The sequence below is a fragment of the Hemiscyllium ocellatum genome, chromosome 9 (assembly GCF_020745735.1).
Source record: "Hemiscyllium ocellatum isolate sHemOce1 chromosome 9, sHemOce1.pat.X.cur, whole genome shotgun sequence".
Taxonomy (NCBI): Eukaryota; Metazoa; Chordata; class Chondrichthyes; order Orectolobiformes; family Hemiscylliidae; genus Hemiscyllium; species Hemiscyllium ocellatum.
This window is the reverse complement of record NC_083409.1, coordinates 46,909,467-46,927,417: the sequence shown is the minus strand read 5'-3', so window position 1 is coordinate 46,927,417 and position 17,951 is coordinate 46,909,467. Positions and strand designations below refer to the sequence as shown.

Genomic DNA, 17,951 nt, shown 5'->3' with positions numbered 1-17,951 from the left:
GCGCCTCCTCCATCTACAAGGCACAAGTCAGGAGTGTGATGGAATACCCACTTGGCTGGATGGGTGCAGCCCGAGCACAATCAAGAAGCTGGACACCATCCAGGACAAAGCAACCTGCTTGACTGGTACTACATTGAAAGCACCCACTCCCTCCATCACCAATGCTCAGTAGCACCAATGTGTACCACCTGCAAGACGCTCTGCAGAAATTCACCAAAGATCCTCAGAGAGCACATTCCAAACCCACGATCATTTCTATCTAGAAGGAACAAGTGTTGCAGATATATGGGAAAACCACCATCTTCAAGTTCCCCTCCAAGTCACTCACCATCCTGGCTTGGAAATATATCAGAGCTGAAAATGTGTTGTTGGAAAAGCACAGAAGGTCAGGCAGCATCCAAGGAGGAGAATCGACATTTCGGGCATGAGCCCTTCTTCAGGAGCCCTTCTTCCTCATGCCCGAAACGTCGATTCTCCTGCTCCTTGGATGCTGCTTGACCTGCTGCGCTTTTCCAGCAACACATTTTCAGCTCTGACCTCCAGCATCTGCAGTCCTCACTTTCTTCTTGGAAATATATCAGCATTCCTTCCCTATCACTGGGTCAAAACATTCCCTCCCTAATGATATTGTGGGACAACCCACAGGTGGATTGCAGCAGTTCAAGCCAGCAGCTCACCACCACCTTCGAGGGCAATTGGGATGGGCAATAAATGCTGACCAGCCAGCAATGACCACATCCCACAAAATGAATAAATTAAAAATAAGAAAAAGCTGAAACAAAAACAGAAATTACTGTAAAAACTCAGCAAGTCTGGCAGTATCTGTGGAGAGAAAGCACAGGAATGTTTTGAGCCCAGGGAGCTTTCTGTGGAACTGATAGAAACTAGGAAAAGATGATACATATTCTGAACAATTTCCAATGACTTCTACATCTTCAGGAACAGGTGCAAGAGTGGCTGAGGATTAGTTCCTCAAAAATTTATGTACTGCATTACAGGTAGTTCTCAGATAACATGCATTCCAGCAGGGCAATGGGTTTATCATGTCGCTGAGGAATTAAGGAAAAATATTTTCAAGAATGGTTACTTCTATTTGCAATAACGAAATTCTAGCAGTACTCGTTTTATAGGCATGCACTGATGTCAGCGCCAATCTTTATGTCATTCTGTGCATATATCACTGTCAGCTGCTGACAGAGCAGCTTTCTGAGAGAAATACATTGAGCAGCTTCCTATGAAAGATACACTACTCCTAGGTTATCCCCATTTTTGAAAAAATGGAGGGCACTGTGATAAGAATGTTAGCAAGAAACATCCTGGTGATAAAAATTGCAGGTGGTGAACGCTACAGAAAGACTAGAACACGAGAAGAGAAACTCTATATGATTAAGCGTTTTGAGCATAAAGAATGAATACGTGATTATAGCTTGCTTAACAAGAATGAGGGAATCTACCTTATGCACAATGATGACCCTCTACCCTGCATTAATAATATTTTTTAAATGCACTGAGTTAAATTTACTCTTATTTCATTGATAAATATGATTTATACCTTCATGCTATACTTTGTGTTCGACTTTTGGGTGATTTTTAAATGACTGAATGATTTTATTTGTTGGTCTGCTCCTAACTTCACTTTTCCCAATGGCCTTATCAATTATATTAAGCAATTTTCTATTAAGTGAGGTTTTGCTGGAATGCAACGACATTGTTATAGAAGAACTACCCGTATTTTCTACTTCAGTTTATATTTTAATGTACTGGAGCTTATAAGTTTAAAAAATACTCTTCATTTCTTCCAACATATTCACATATCTTTTTATACTTTATTTTTTGAAAGTTCATGCTACAAAGTATTGCATTGTATTCCATCAGTTAATGTTTTGATTAACTGGCACCATCTTTTCCCTGAGCACACTGGATAATAAAGATTTTACTGTTATGACTAAGTTCCAAAAGTACTTCATTAACTGTGAAATCATTGACAAGATCTTAAAGATTTGAAAGGCTTTATGTTTGTACAATGTTTTTCAAAAAAAGGACTAATACCTAAAAAAATAAAGTTGGAATTGGTTTTATTTTTAAATATTTTACATAGAAGCCAGTGAGGTTTTCAGGAAATTCCAGAACTTAGAACGTTGGCAGCAAAAGTCACTGGCACCAAATGAAGAATCAGTTACATCAGGATGTGCAAGAGGCCAGAGTTAGAGAGAGACAAATTTCATCGGGTTGAAGGGCTGCTACATTTACTCTACATCTTTGCGTATTGGTACTGCAAGTTAATTGTTTCCAAAGTTTGTATTAAGATGCACACTGACTGCAGACATGTTTCCTATGAAAATGTGTTTTGTGTGTCATAATCAGATTTTCTCCAACTCGAATGTTGAGAGCAAATATACACGTTAAAAGCAGTACATTATCTCTTATAATCTGAAATTTCCTAATTTATGTCTTACACAACTGGGACAGCATGCACAACTAACAGCTTTTCTTTACCAAGCGGTGTTAAAGATGTACAATGCCGATCATATTCTTCAATTTACTTTGAAAGCTGAAAGATCAATCTGACTACTTTGATTGTCAAATTCATGAAAAGTGACAAAGCAGCAAAAATAAATTGCAAATGATTAACTCTACAGCCACTTCTAAAAACAATTGAGTTAATGCAGTAGATGTTGTAAATATTTTATCAAAATGCCTTTGTAGGTCTGGATCAAATAAAGGGCATGTTCATCAAATAGAAGCATTGCGTACTAAAGTAGTGACATAATTGTCCAAGAAAACAGGCACACAGAAGTGACGAATAGATTTTTATTTTGGACTAGACAGAAGTAGGCTATAAAGTTCCCAAGAAGAATTTGGACTGTTTTTGATGTTATGTATAATTGGTCCAAACTTGGGTTTATTTCTTTAGGTATTAATCTATTTTTAAAAATTATACCTACAAAAAGCCTTTCAAATCTTTAAGATCTTGTAAGTGACTTCACAGTTAATGAAGTACTTTTGAAATTTAGTCATAACAGTAAAATCTTAATTATCCAGGGTGCTAATGGAAAGAACGGTGCTAGTTAATCAAAACATTTACTGATGGAATACAGTACAATACATTGTAGCATGAACTTTCAAAGAATAAAATTATAAAATAATATGCAGGTTTGATTCCAAGTTTCAACTGACGCAAACCTTTGCAATATAGTAAATAGTGAGCAGCAAAATTCAGGACAACACAGGAGAATGAAATGACACAGCAGATTCAATTTAGTATAGGCAAAATGTGAAGTCTCAAACTTGAGGAGAAACAACATAGAGTAGCAGCATAATGAAAATTTTCACAGGAGCACAAGTACAAATGACACATATGCATTAACTTTTGAAAGTGGCAGGGAAAACCGATAAAGCAAATATCTTTCCGAAAGAAAATTTTCATAAGTTACTGCTCGCTTTAACTTGGCTGGGCACCAAATCAAAGAAAGTTGTTGAGGCCATGAACAGTGTTCAGAGAAACTTTACCAAGATGATACAGAGGATGATGAGCATCAACTATGTGGAGAGATTGGAGAGATAGTTCACCAGAGTGAACAAGTTAAGGAAAGACCTACAGACATTGAAAATAATCAGGAGTTTTAATAACGCATGCTGGGAGAAATCATTCTGTTAGGAAGTTGAAGGTATGCATTGCACCTTTCAAAAAAAAGAGTGAAAGCTGAAAGCTGGCAAGCACCTGCCATTTCACAGTGTGTGCTGGACAACTGAAAGATGTAACACTTGGCTGTAACCTAGATACCAGTTGTTTTCACAGCAAGAACTTAACCAGTTTAACTTATGCCCCAAGATCCTAAAAAACAATTGGATTTAAATTTTACTGTTTGACAACATCGAACCAATGAGACATCTAATGTTTGGGGTGTAAAAAAAAGCAGGCATTTTGGACAATTAGCCAGAAACAGCACCAACTGCCATTGAAAGACTGCTGTGCATCACACTCTATCAAAAGGCATCTTTTTCATATGAAACATCTTTCAGAAGACCAAAGATGACCCAGGGAGATCTACACAGGAAGATCAACACCGAAAACGACAACCACTGTCTGGTTTTGAAAATTGAGATGTAGTAAATTTAACAGGGGCTTTATTGGATCAGGAGATTGTTAGAGAGTAGAAGGTAAATAAGAAAACTTTAAGAGAAAGGAGGCTCAGAGATGTAAATAGTTTGCTGTTTAATGTTCATTTTAGAGTTAAAGAATAAAATGTTTATTTTTCTTTAAATAGTGGAATTTGGATAGCTCTCTGTAACTCATACTTTAACAGATTACAAGGTGAGGTAAGCTTTTCGGAGTGTTTGGTTTAATTAACAGAAGGATTTACAGCTGTGTTGTAACAATTTCTAATGGCCAGTAATACTGTAACCAGACATCAGATTTAAAATAACTTGCAAAACAATTGATCAGAGAAGATTCATCATCTGAAATGCAATACTCGAATAAATGGTAAAATCACCAGAAGAGAAATAATTTGCAGGAATATGGGGGAAAAGCTACAGTGTGAACTAATTTGGACAACTTTTAAATAGTTAACACAGACACAATATGTTGAATGTCTCCTTTCTATGTTGTAGATAATCCAATAGCGTTTAATTATCTTTTTAAAAAACTGTAAGATTTATGGAAACTACAAAATTATTTTAGATACCATTAGAAATTGAAAGGAAGGAGGAAAAATAGCAGTATATGTTGCACCATTTCCTTTCCCACCAATATTGCACAGTAATCAATTTGTCATACTCATAGGTACTGCTCCTCTGGGTACATTCTTCCCTAGCTTTGGATTCCAACCCTCCTCATCTTACCTCTTTCCAAGTATTCACTATATCCTCTGACCTTCCTCTTTGCTGAGCACTTTGTGCTTAAAGGACTTACGTTTATCCTTTGAGACCCCACCTCAATGAATCTTCCAGTTACATTTCAATGAAACAGCTTGCTCCCATGCCAACACTTCCATTCTGGGTCTGCTAAATGTTCCAATGAAGGTGAAGATAAGCTGGAGGAATACCATCACGGTTTCTACTTACTTTACAGACTCTAAGGCTAAACGTTGATTTTAGCAACTTCACTGCTTGATGCCTGTTCTCCACTTTGATTACATTTGGTGAGAATGGAAAAGTGAGATTCTGGACATTGAGAAAAGAAATCTGACTTTCCAGATAATATATCAATGGCAAATGAGAAACTCCATTAGTGACCAGTAAGGGGCCTATTTGCATGCATTAACATCTTATTATTGCCTAATCTGATATCATTTATATGCAAGTTGCTATTTTCCCACACAGGAGAGAAACTACACAACACCAATTCTTGATTTAAAGGTTTGAGTGGCAATATGGTAGGTCGTTAGTACATTTTTGGACTTCCATCTTGGCTTTCCCAACATCTCAAGGATGCTCCATGGACAGAGACTGCCTGCCCCCACCCACGGAGCACGGCATCAGCTAAGTACCAGCCTCACCACATTATCATGACACATTTCTAATGCAGTTAAAAGAGTCAAAAAGTATGACACAGGAAAAGCACAGCAGGTCAGGTAGCATCAGAGGAGCAAGAGAATTAACGTTTTAGCCCTTCATCAAGAATGCCCGAAATATCGATTTTCCTGCTCTTCAGATGCTGCTAGACATGCTGTGCTTTTCCAATAGCACATTTTTTGATTCTGATCTCCAGCATCTGTAATCCTCACTTTCTCCTCATTCATAATACAGTTCAGCAAATCAGTAGTGCACTGTGCAGATCATTAGACATTTCATGACAATGATGCTGCCAGGCCACTTTGCAGCAGAACAAGAAGTCACCTCGTGCACAGGACAGGATGCATCTCAAGGCTCTTCAACTTCTTTCTTAGCGTTCACTTACTTTCCATTTACCCTGACTATTCCAGCATCAGCATGTGACAGCAACTTTAACACTGAGCGTGCTGCAAGCAAATGGCAACATCTGAAAGTTTCAGAGGAAATATTCCTCAGTCGAGTCAAGGAGGATCATGGTCAGTGAGTGGGTCCTCCAGCTGATCTCAGTCCAGGGACTTGGTCACAGTCAGCTGCTTGGCACTAAGGGGATTCATTTCATTACATTGTGATGGAGGTATTCATCAACAGTCACCACTACTCTACCTTTCACTGGACGTGGGGAGGGGACAGGGGAAGAGAATGAAGAGTAAAAAGCTTATTGGAGTTGACAAGCTATGCAGAAAGGAATCTGAGTGTTTGGGGGAGGTGTAGTAATACTCCATCTACAGTCACAGACAGAGCCTGCAGCACTACCTGGAGTGTTAGCTGTGTTGTCTTCCATCTCTATTCAACTCAAATGTACAATAACCATGAAAATGGCTGCTAGCATACCAAGAGTAGGCACAGTAATGTGACTTTTGTAAGCAGGCTCTACTTGTGTACAGCATGGGGCCCTTTAAGACACAATTACATTAATTTGAAGCTATGATTGCCTAATTAAAGAACTTTCTGTGGAGTCACAGAAAATGGGGGAGATACTAAATGAATATTTTGCATCAGTATTTACTGTGGAAAAGGATATGGAAGACATAGATTGTAGGGAAATAGATGGTGATATCTTGCAAAATGTCCAGATTACAGGGGAGGAAGTGCTGGATGTCTTGAAACAGTTAAAAGGTGGATAAATCCCCAGGCCCTGATCAGGTGCACCCGAGAACTCTGTGGGAAGCTAGAGAAGTTTTGCTGGGCCTTTTGCTGAGATATTTGTATCATTGATAGTCACAGGTGAGGTGCCGGAAGACTGGAGGTTGGCAAGGTGTTGGAGGGAATCCTGAGGGACAGGATGTACATGTATTTGGAAAGGCAAGGACTGATTAGGGATAGTCAGCATGGCTTTGTGCGTGGGAAAGCATGTCTCACAAACTTGATTGAGTTTTTTGATGAAGTAACAAAGAAGATTGATGAGGGCAGAGCAGTAGATGTGATCTATATAGACATCAGTAAGGCGTTTGACAAGATTCCTCATGGGAGACTGATTAGCAAGGTTAGATCTCATGGAATACAGGGAGAACACAAAGGCCATTTGGATATAGAACTGGCTCAAAAGTAGAAGACACAGGGTGGTGGTGGTGGAGGGTTGTTTTTCAGACTGGAGGCCATTACCAGTGGACTGCCACAAGGATCGGTGCTGAGTCCTCTATTTTTTGTAATTTACATAAATGATTTGGATGCGAGCATAAGAGGTAAGTTAGTAAGTTTGCAGATGACACCAAAATTGGAGGTGTAGTGGACAGCGAAGAGGGTTACCTCAGATTACAACAGGATCTGGACCAGATGGGCCAATGGGCTGAGAAGTGGCAGATGGAGTTTAATTTAGATAAATGCGAGGTTCTGTATTTTGGGAAAGCAAATCTTAGCAGGACATATACACTTAATGGTAAGGTCCTAGGGAGTGTTGCTGAACAAAGAGACCTTGGAGTGCAGGTTCATAGCTCCTTGAAAGTGGAGTCACAGGTAGATAGGATAGTGAAGGCGGCGTTTGGTAGGTTTTCCTTTATTGGTCAGAGTATTGAGTACAGGAGTTGGGAGGTCATGTTGTGGCTGTACAGGACATTGGTAAGGCCACTGTTGGAATATTGCTTCCAATTCTGGTCTCCTTCCTATCGGAAAGATGTTATGAAACTTGAAAGGGTTCAGAAAAGATTTACAAGGATGTTGCCAGGGTTGGAGTATTTGAGCTATAGGGACAGGCTGAACAGGTTGAGGCTGTTTTCCATGGAGCATCGGAGGCTGAGCGGTGACCTGTTTAGTGGTTTACAAAATTATGAGGGGCATGGATAAGATAAATAGGCAAAGTCTTTTCCCTGGGGTCAGGGAGTCCAGAAATAGAGGGCATAGGTTTAAGGTGAGAGGGGAAAAATATAAAAGAGACCTAAGGGGCAAAGTTTTCACGCAGAGGGTGGTATGTGTATGGAATGAGTTGCCAGAGGAAGTGGTGGAGGCTGGTACAATTGCAACATTTAAGAGGCATTTGGATGAGTATATGAATAGGAAGGGTTTGAAGGGATATGGGCCAGGTGCTGGCAAGTGGGACTAGATTGGGTTGGGATATCTGTTCGGCATGGACAGGTTGGACCGAATGGTCTGTTTCCATGCTGTACATCCCTATGACATTTGCAATCTCAAAATTCTGCACGTGTGCCTCAAGTATCAACCAAAATGCAGATTATAAATCCTGAGCAGAAGTAATCATGACCACGATATTCATCATTATAAATTAATCCTAATAATCTCTGAAGTAGAAGTAATCAGAGGCAACCTTTACCATATCAATAGTAGTTTACAATTCACAAAAGCTTTCCAACCAAGTGCTTCAACCCACAAACAGCTGCAACATTCAATGGCTGCTGAACAACCTCCAAATTAAGAATTTGCAGAAGGGTGTGGAAGAGATACAGGAAGCCTAGAAGTCATTCATCGTCAATATCATTTCCACTAAATGAGTGAGATGCTAAAGATAACGTGTTGGCACACAGGAACAAAACTGTCAGTTGTGGGAACAGGTGTAGTGTGCTTAAACTGTACACACATTGCATTGAGGTGCCTTATCACTAAGAGACTGACTTCATTAATAGGAAAAGGGTCCATTTGGCCAACTACTCTAACACAAATTTTAAGTTATGTCAAGGATAGATGCAACACAGCCCATTCTTTCTCATGGGCCAGTGTGGGGCAAATAACAGGCCTTCTCATGAGAAAGATCTGATACTTTAACTAGTCTGTGGTGATTTGCACCACCAAGTCCTTGCATGGTGTGCTCTGGACAACTGGAGCAGAAAAAAAGGATGTATGGGAAACCATACAACTGGCAGAGTGGCAGCAGCCTTTCTCAGAAAAAGATGAGGATATTGACTGCAGGAACATTACATTCACCAGGTGAGAGCACAGCAACATTTGGTGCAAAACGCCAGACAACACTGAATTGAAACCAGTTTCCAACAAAACAGAGTTCGAAGTTATCATTGACTGTAAATTTGTTGATGATAGAAAGAAAAGCAGCCCCTTAGTAATCGGAAATGCAAACACAGGTTCTAATTTTTCTATGTTGTTTCAATTATGCAATAAAAGCTAACATTGACAACTATTTGAAAGTTTCACAACATCAGATGCTCCTACATTCAATGACATGTAATGCCATGATTCCTGTTTGAGAAAGAGTAGCACTCCTTCAGTCAGGGTTCTAACATAGATGACACTAAGGGAGGGTAGCACTATTCTTGTATCACCAGCTAAAATGACAGCTGTTCAGATAGACAATGATGTAAAGTGCCAATAAATCTACCAATGTGATACTACATTATAAATAGAATGTCACCCATGCTACCTAGATGCCATCCGAGGCTTTTCTTTTCCCTTTCCTCTGGGTGCTCTAGTTTCTTCCCACTGTCCAAAGATGTGCAAGTTAGCATGGCCAATCTGCCTAAATTGCCCATAGCATCTAGAAAAGGTGCAGACTAGGTCGATTAGCCATGGGAAATGCAGGAATATAGGGATAAAGTAGTGGGATATTCTTCCGAAGGGCGGTATCAACTTGATGGGCTTGCTCCCACACTATAGGGATTCTACGATTAGATCTGGTTGCAGTCTCAGGGTCTGCAATTAGGTTGGAGAGATCCTGTTGACCTTGAAGTTGAGAGGTCTGCCCTGGCAGGGTTTGTAAATAAAGAACCCAAACATACTGAATGTGTCCTGGCCAGATGCAGATTCAGCCTCCTCAGCTTGAAATTCCACAGGTTTGAGGGTTACAGGCAGGTTGGAGGTGGAGGCGCCTGGCACATCAGAAGTGCCCAGAGAGTAGACTTCTCAAAATCTATATGTGGTTCTTCCTTCAACTGGGTGCCTACCGGCACCACTTTATCTCAAGAGGAAGGGGCACCTGCAGCGAGATGAAAGTCCCTCATCTCCCTGCTACCTTACCATTGATGCTAACACTAACTTCTATAGGTTAGCAAATCTGTGCACATTCCCGGCAGCCATTGAGTGTTCTGCTGGACTTGGGTTTCCACAGCAGCTATCTACCTGTCCATGGAGATAGCCAGATGCATGCATATTAGAGCCAGCGCAGTACAGACAGCATGTTGAATTTGTCCAACCTTTGCAGAACATCTCTGACAAACCTATTTGTTTCTCCTATCTCTGTGATGCATTTTAATAAAGTTATCAATGGGCAATACTAGGGGACTTTCCCTTCTCTGGGGCTCAGCAGCTGCCTGGTCTCCAACAGAGACCAACTGATCTTAGTATCAGCATTCCTTCCTAGGCCAGCTACTGCCAATCATCAGTGCTACACAAAGACTTCAGAAAGAGAAACAAAATTAGAGGGAATGCTGGTGATGAGACGATCATTTGCCATCTGCTCAGCAACAAAATGGGTCATTAACTCCTGCAGTGAGACAAAGGGAGAGATTAAGCAAGACAAAAGTTGGCACTGCTGTTGGTATGGATGCAGATGAAGGTATGGTAGTGAGGTGTGCCAGTTGGAGTAGAAAGACAGAAAACAGGATGATGTAGAAGCTTTTTGATTTAGTAGGTGGGAAAGGGTGCATTAGAGCAATCGAGGGAAGATTCGTGCAATAGTGACAATGGTAGACTATGAGCTGTGAAAGGAGGTGTCTGCAATGGCTAGGTTACAGTCAGTACAAGACATGATATGGAGATGCTGGTGTTGGACTGGGATGAACAAAGTTAAAAATCACACACTGCCAGGTAATAGTCCAACAGGTTTAAATGGAAGCACACTAGCTTTTGGAGCGCCGCTCATTCATCAGGTGGAGCAGCGCTCCGAAAGCGAATGTGCTTCCAATTAAACCTATTCGACTATGACAACTTGGTGTTGTGTGATTTTTAACTCCGTATGAGACAGTAGAGAAAAGATAGTGGTACTTACTCTTTTACCTTCCTCCTGCACTGCCAGCTATTTCTTAGGACTATGGAAACAGAATGACCTAGGTAGCAAATTTGGTTCAGGCTGGCAGATTCTTGTCCAAGTGGTCTGCTCGGGTGGTCTGGGGGGGAAAAAAAGAAGATGGGCCTCCTCTCCACCTCCTCTGCTGACACGTCTATCAGGAACACCATGTCCTAAACTGGGATGCCAATTTGCCACTGTCACAATCTCCTTTGGAATTCAAGATACATGAACGGTGAAGAGCAGCTCCTGTATTGCAGTATTTGAAATGATGTGAAGCTGGGATTTAAAATATGGTGCACATGGCAGCAATGCCAGAAGATATGGCACCAATGAGCACTTTGCCGCTGTTGAGCGCAAGACAGCACGAGAGCAGTGCCATGGAGGCCTGATGAATCCTTCATGAAATGAGGAGCATAAAATTGCATGGGAAAGTTGCTAGGACTCACGGAGGGAAACCCTATATGAAACTCCCCAACACTAACACTTTTCCAAATTTTCACACAATTTAATACATAATTTTTTTTGTTGGACGTCTGATAAAATTCTGCTTCCATTATATTCTAAGACATAGCTTTTTAAATAAACCAACGAATAAAAAAAAAAATGTGAAAGCAAAAGCCAAATAAGCACATCTCCATTCCAAATCAGTTCTGCCCCACCTGCCCATACTTGCACTGTATTACACATAATCCCTTCTCTTTCTGGAAAGATATCTTGAATGAAATCATACTGTAATGAGCACATATCACCAGAACAAAGTCAAAAATATTATACCACACTTTTTTCATCCTAAATTTACTCAAGAGAAGGAAAAAGAGCTGGAATGTCTTAGAGAACGCAGCAAGTGGTTTAGCCAACTCTGCCAGCTAAAAACGCATGACACACAAATAGGAGAAAGCTTGAAACTCGGTGTGCTTTCCAAGAAACACAGCCATACATTTAATAATCATGCTGCAGGGACTAAAATTCAAAACTTAAACATGTAAATTACAAAACTTTAAATGCTGGTATCACTCAAAGCCATTGAAGCCTACAATGCCAAATATATAAGCTTCTGAATTCAAATTTTAGAATGAATTATAAACCTATCAGAAAAACTGAACAATATTGTAAGAATGAGAAATGCTCACACACATACCTGAACAAGTGTGACTCCTGCCATTAATATTAACAGGGAAAGCCATTGATAAACACCGAGGTTTTTACCAAGCATCGTCACAGAAAAGAAAGCTGTAGTAAGAACCTTTAGCTGGTAAGTAACCTGCATAAGACGGAAGCTTTATTAAAGCTACAAATAATTGATTTAACAATATTTAGAAATTCAACCTATGCTTATTCAAACCTGGCCAGTTGATTTCCATAGTTTTATATTTTCACAGTTCCTTGACCACACAATTACCTCAATTTACCAAAGCACAAATATCTCCAAAATTTAGGATAGCATTAAATGTTAGGGTAGAGTTGAAGCTATGTAGTTTCACATCCACCGTGATAGACATGACATGTCATTGGAACACTTGACACAAGACAACTGATGCTCTACAGAAAGCCAAGCTCGGGAGACCAGACAAAGAAGAGCAAACGGAAAGGTTTCAAAGACAACTTTAAAGCCTCCACAAAGATCTGCTCTCTTAACATTAACGTATGGAAGAAAATGCCCAATCACAACCAAAATGAATTTTCTCAAGACCTTTCAATTAACAGCAGTAGCCAGACAGACAATAGCAACAGAGACAGAAAGAGAGGATAGCTGCTCAAGCCAACACTCTGCCACAACCTCTGTCAGTTGAAAGCTGGTTGAGCCTACAGGGTTAATTTAGGGCTTACAAGCCATCAGCAAACTCACATCAACACTGACATCTCAATTTCAAACCAACCAACCACAAGAAATGGACGATTGATGAAAATGGCAACTGCATTTATTCTAAGCTGCATAAGGTAGTCATTCCAGTCAGTTAACCATCTTTAAAACACTCAATCTCATTCCCTGATAGTATCATGCTTTCACTGCAATGTTAAATGAAGCTGCACCAAACATTTGATTATTGGATAAACTATTCCAGTAATCGACTACAACCTCCATTAAACTTTGGTACAATTTGAGATTTTCTTTGTGTGCTCAGATGTTCAAGTTCTTCATTCTCGTTACCCGTGTCTATCATTTTGATAAATACCTGGATTATGTTCCTTCTCAGTCAGGGGTTTTCCGCAATTTAAAGTTGCAAATGTCAGAATCAATCTCATCATTTCTCAGAAACATTAATGCTACAAGAAAAAAAAACTTTGGGTTTCTGGCAGTGTCTTAATTTTAGAATCCACATCTTTAATTTCAAATATCACCATGGGCTCACTGCTTCAAATCTGCATACTCTCCTCCAAATCTAAATTCTCTGCACTCCACTAATTGTGAAACAGAAACAAATGCTGGAAAAGCTCCGCCACTCAGTTGTAACTTCAGCTACCCAGGACCTAATCTTTGGAACTTGCTTCAAAATTCTCTGCTTCTCCATCACACTCTCCTCTTTGACATTCCTTCAATATTAACTCTTCACTTAGGCCAATATCATCTTCTGCAGCTCAGTGTCAAGTTTTGATTAATAATGTTTCTGTGAAGAATTGTTACATTTCACAATGTTAATGGTTCTGTTTAAGCAAGGTTTTGTTGTTAAATACTTCATGTGGAAAGTTTCAGAAGTTATCTGATAAAACAAAACTAAGTCAGGTCTTAAAATACTGCTAATAGCTTAATAATGTGAAATTCTCCAAAAAACTTTATTCCCAGACAAGATATGCATGCAGAAATAAATCAGAAATGGAGAAAGAATATTTGGATTGGGGGTGTAGAAAAAAAGCTAGAGAGAGATGAATATTTTACCTGGTATGTTGCTGCATCTAAATTGGACAATGCAACATAAAGGAGATTATTCTGAAGTGTATAAATTCCAGAAGGAATGGCAAGTTTTAGTGTATCCATTGGTTTGTTAATAATTTCATCTTGTAATACTCTATTTAGTGCTTTAAAACTGTAAGCTGAAAGGAAAAGAATGTGAAAATAGCATAAATAGACTTTGGCTAACAAAGCGCTCATGTTGACATCTTTAATTACTTGAAGGATTACAACATGTTTTAAAACATACTGTCATACAGATGCATAGCATAGAAACAGACCCTTCAGTCCAACTTGTCTATGCTGGCCAGTTATCCTAAATAAATCTAGTCCCATTTGCCAGCACTTGGCCCATATCCCTTTCCTATTCATATATCCATCTAGATGACTTTTAAATGTTGTAATTGTACCAGCCTCCACCATTTCCTCTAGTTGCTCATTCCATACACACACCACCCTTTGTGTGAAAAAGTTGTCCCTTAGGCTCCTTTAAACCTTCCCCCTCTCACCTTAAACCTATGCCCTCTAGTTTTGGACATCCCCCACCCCATGGAAAATACCTAGTCTATTTTCCCTGTCCATGCCTGTTATGATTTTATGTAAGGTCATTCCTTAGCCTCAGATGCTCCAAGGAATATAGCTACAGCCTATTCAGCCTCTCCCTATAGTTCAACCCTCCAACCCTAGCAACATCCTTGTAAATCTTTTCTGAGAGCTTTCAAGTTTAACATCCTTCCTATAGCAGGGAAATCAGAATCGACTACAGTATTCCAAAAGTGGCCTAACCAATGTCCTTTTCAGCCGCAACATGACCTAACTCCTATACGCAATGCTCTGAACAATATAATAAAACATACCAAACCCTTTCTTCACTATCCTATCTACCTACGACTCCACTTTCAAGGAACTATAAACCTGCACTCCAAGGTGTGTTCAGCAACACTCCCCATGACCGTACTATTAAGTGTATTTGTCTTGTTCTGATTTGCCTTTCCAAAATGCAGCAACTCATATTTATCTAAATTGAACTTATCTGCCACTCCGCAGCCCATTTACCCATCTGATCAAGATTTCATTGTACTCTGAGGTAACCTTCTTCGCTGTCCATTACAATTTTGGTGCCAGCTGCAAACTTACTAACCGTACATCCTATATTCACATCCAAATTGTTTACATAAATGACAAAAAGCAGCACTTTACTGGTCAGTTTTAAAACAGAAATTTACTAAATTACTAAATACATACAAAACAATTCAATTCTGAAAAGTAATCTTGAAATAGTATTGATGATAAAAGAAAATAGTTATCTAAACTTTAATAGTAATTAGGGCAAGTTTCGCATTGCACTTTTTTAGTAATTCATACAAAAACAAGTTGCAATAATGGTTTGTATATGTTTTTCCAACTGACATCAGCACAGGCAGATTTAGTATTTGTAAACTGACAGAAGTAAGCCGAAACATTTAAACTCCTACAGGATTCCAAGCATTGGTCACATAATTTTCCATGATTATAGGTAATTTGACCTATTACATCTGTGGCTGCTAAGTCATAGAATTATTAATTTAACTTTTATTATCTTTATTAATACTAATGAAAAATATTCAGGGCTATGGGAAGGTGTCAATGGACTGGTCATGTCAGCAGAAAAATGGCAAACAGAATTCAACTTGGACAAATTTGACGTAACATATTTGGGGAAGACAAACAAGACAAGGAAATAAACAATAAATGGTGGAACTCTGGGAAGTGCAGAGGAACTGAGGAAACTTGGAATACATTTTCACAGATCTCTGAAAAGAACCAGGAGAGATAGATAAAATAGTCAAGGTGGCGTGTGGGAATGTCTTTCTAAATCCTGTACCGCAGCCAGTACACAAACAGGGAGTACAGGGAGCTTATGTACGTATTGTATACTTGTTAAACTGTAGCTATGGTATCATTGCATTATAGGGAGAATGGAATTGGACAAGTGAGAATACAGAAGATATTTATAAGGAATGAAGACGTTTGGCCATAAGAAAACATCAGATATGCCTAGGCTTTCTTTGGAACAGAGAGGAGATTCAAGGTGTATAAAATTATGAAAGACCTCGACAGAAGGTTATAATGACCTATTTCCTTAAGCAGAGAGACCATAGCTTTATCATAACTGGTAGAACTGGGATGGGAGGAACTGAGAGTAATCTTTCCTCCAAAGAGTGGGTGGAACTGCCTCAAAAAGGTGGGAGTGGTAGAAACTCTTCAATCCAATAAAAGAACAACACTTGGATATACACAGGTAATAATAGGAGTATTGAGCAAGAACTGGAAGATGGGACTAGGCTGGATAACTCTTTCACAGCCTGCACAGAACAATGGGCTGAATGACTGTTCTGTTTTGCCAATCTTTCCATATTTCTATGTCCTATACCACTTTGCCAGACATTTATTTTTGCCAAATATTTATCCATCTCTATTTTAAAAACTGTTACTGATTCCAGTGTTAGAACGATCATGTGTATTTGAATAAATAAGCCTAACTGATTCCTTTGTTCTTTTGTTACCTGCAAATTTATGTTACTGAATCATTAATAAAATGACAATAGTTCTTCTTCAATTTATTCAATGGTTGAATAGGTGAAATAGTTATGCAAGTCCAGGGCGTAGCCAAGGAGGACTTTGAAATGTACACAAACAGGTTCAGCTAAAGCGTTCGGCAGTTCTGCATTTATGATTCATACAGGACTTTGTTTCTATTCATTTTGATCTGACCTCCAAATATCAGTATATTGGAATAGTTGACAAGACAATTTTTTAAAAAGATACTTTCAACAGGGCAATCCATACATTGTTTTATTTTATATATTAAAAATTGCAAGAAATTGCTACACTTTTAAGTCAGAAAGAATATGTTTTAGAATTGTGAACATACCAGAATCCTTATAGACTATTAAAAGGCATGCTGCAATCTTCATCATCTCTGCAATTACAACAGCTGTTGATGCTAGGTAACGAGGTCCTTCTTCCTTGAAAGTACGTGAATAACGCATAGTCAGCACAAGGCTGGTAGTCTGAAATACTAGAACTCCCAGTGAAATGTATTTCAAATTGAGCAACATATTTCCACTGTTATTTACCTGGAAAAAAGTTAAAGATTGGCACTAATTCATATCATAAGAGCAGTTTTAGTTTCAAGTTTTATCTTGAATACATAAAAACTAACCTTTCTAAAATTCCCACAGACATCAGTGCTAGATGTCACAACATGGATGGGAGCTAAAGGAGGGAGAAGGAGAAGCATCTTGTTATAAAGAAATACAAGTCAATTGTGCCTACTATATTCCATCTTTAAACATCAACTTTAGTGTCAGAGACAACAGAATGATACGGTTTGGGATATGGCTTTACAGCTCCCATTTACTTTTAAGTCATACATTTATGCATCTTCGAAAAGAAATAAATCAGTGCTGTTGGAATTACGTTATGATTGACTTATTTTCCCATGGGTACCAAAAACCAACCACTCCATTCTAATGGTTTGTTGTACTCCTTGCAGAGTCTTATTTTCTAGTCAAACTATCAGTCTGCTGTTCCTGAAGAAGGATTACACCTGAAATGTCGACTTCTTCACCTTTTAATGCTGCTTGGCTTGCTGTGTTCTTCAGCCTCTTGCTTGGCTACTGTTTTTTGTAGCATGGCATGCTATGCTCAATTCCTCTCACACATATATTATACCTTAGTTACAATCACTTGATGACACGTCAGCCACTATGCCTAGGTCAACCCCTCTTTGGTGCTCTGAATTTTCCCTCTAGAAGAAATCTCTGTAGCTTTTCAGCTCTGATTAAATGGAAGAAATACATTTTTGTTTCTGTGCAGCATTTTTCAGGTTGTTTTTGCTCCTCTAATTTCACATCCCTCTTTATTGGGCTACCAAGCATATTATTTGGCCTAATTTTAAGACTCAAGATTTTGAGCAAGTTATACCACATTGTGTTGCCTTCAATTATTAGATGCAGAAAACAAAATCAAACAGATTTTAATATTATTTCCTAAAATTAAATAAATTTGAAGCTAATTCATATTTAATTTGACTTTCTTTGTATTATGGAAAGTATT

At 39.0% G+C, this 17,951-nt stretch overlaps 1 protein-coding gene across 9 annotated transcripts in view; it reads right to left on the bottom strand.

Annotated features, from left to right (window-relative positions):
- LOC132818998 (UDP-N-acetylglucosamine transporter-like) overlaps positions 1–17,951 on the bottom strand; it is a 64,861-nt gene that overhangs the window by 23,240 nt on the left and 23,670 nt on the right. For 7 of the 9 annotated variants that reach the window (XM_060830230.1, XM_060830227.1, XM_060830233.1 and 4 more), the window contains 4 exons: positions 17,056–17,108; positions 16,765–16,969; positions 13,839–13,993; positions 12,102–12,224 (listed from right to left, as the gene is read on the bottom strand). In XM_060830230.1, coding sequence (XP_060686213.1) covers positions 12,102–12,224; positions 13,839–13,993; positions 16,765–16,951 — 465 coding nt within the window. In that variant the 5' untranslated portion in view covers positions 16,952–16,969; positions 17,056–17,108. The remainder of the gene's footprint in view (positions 1–12,101; positions 12,225–13,838; positions 13,994–16,764; positions 16,970–17,055; positions 17,109–17,951) is intronic. The other 2 variants (XM_060830226.1, XM_060830228.1) reach the window with 1 other exon arrangement.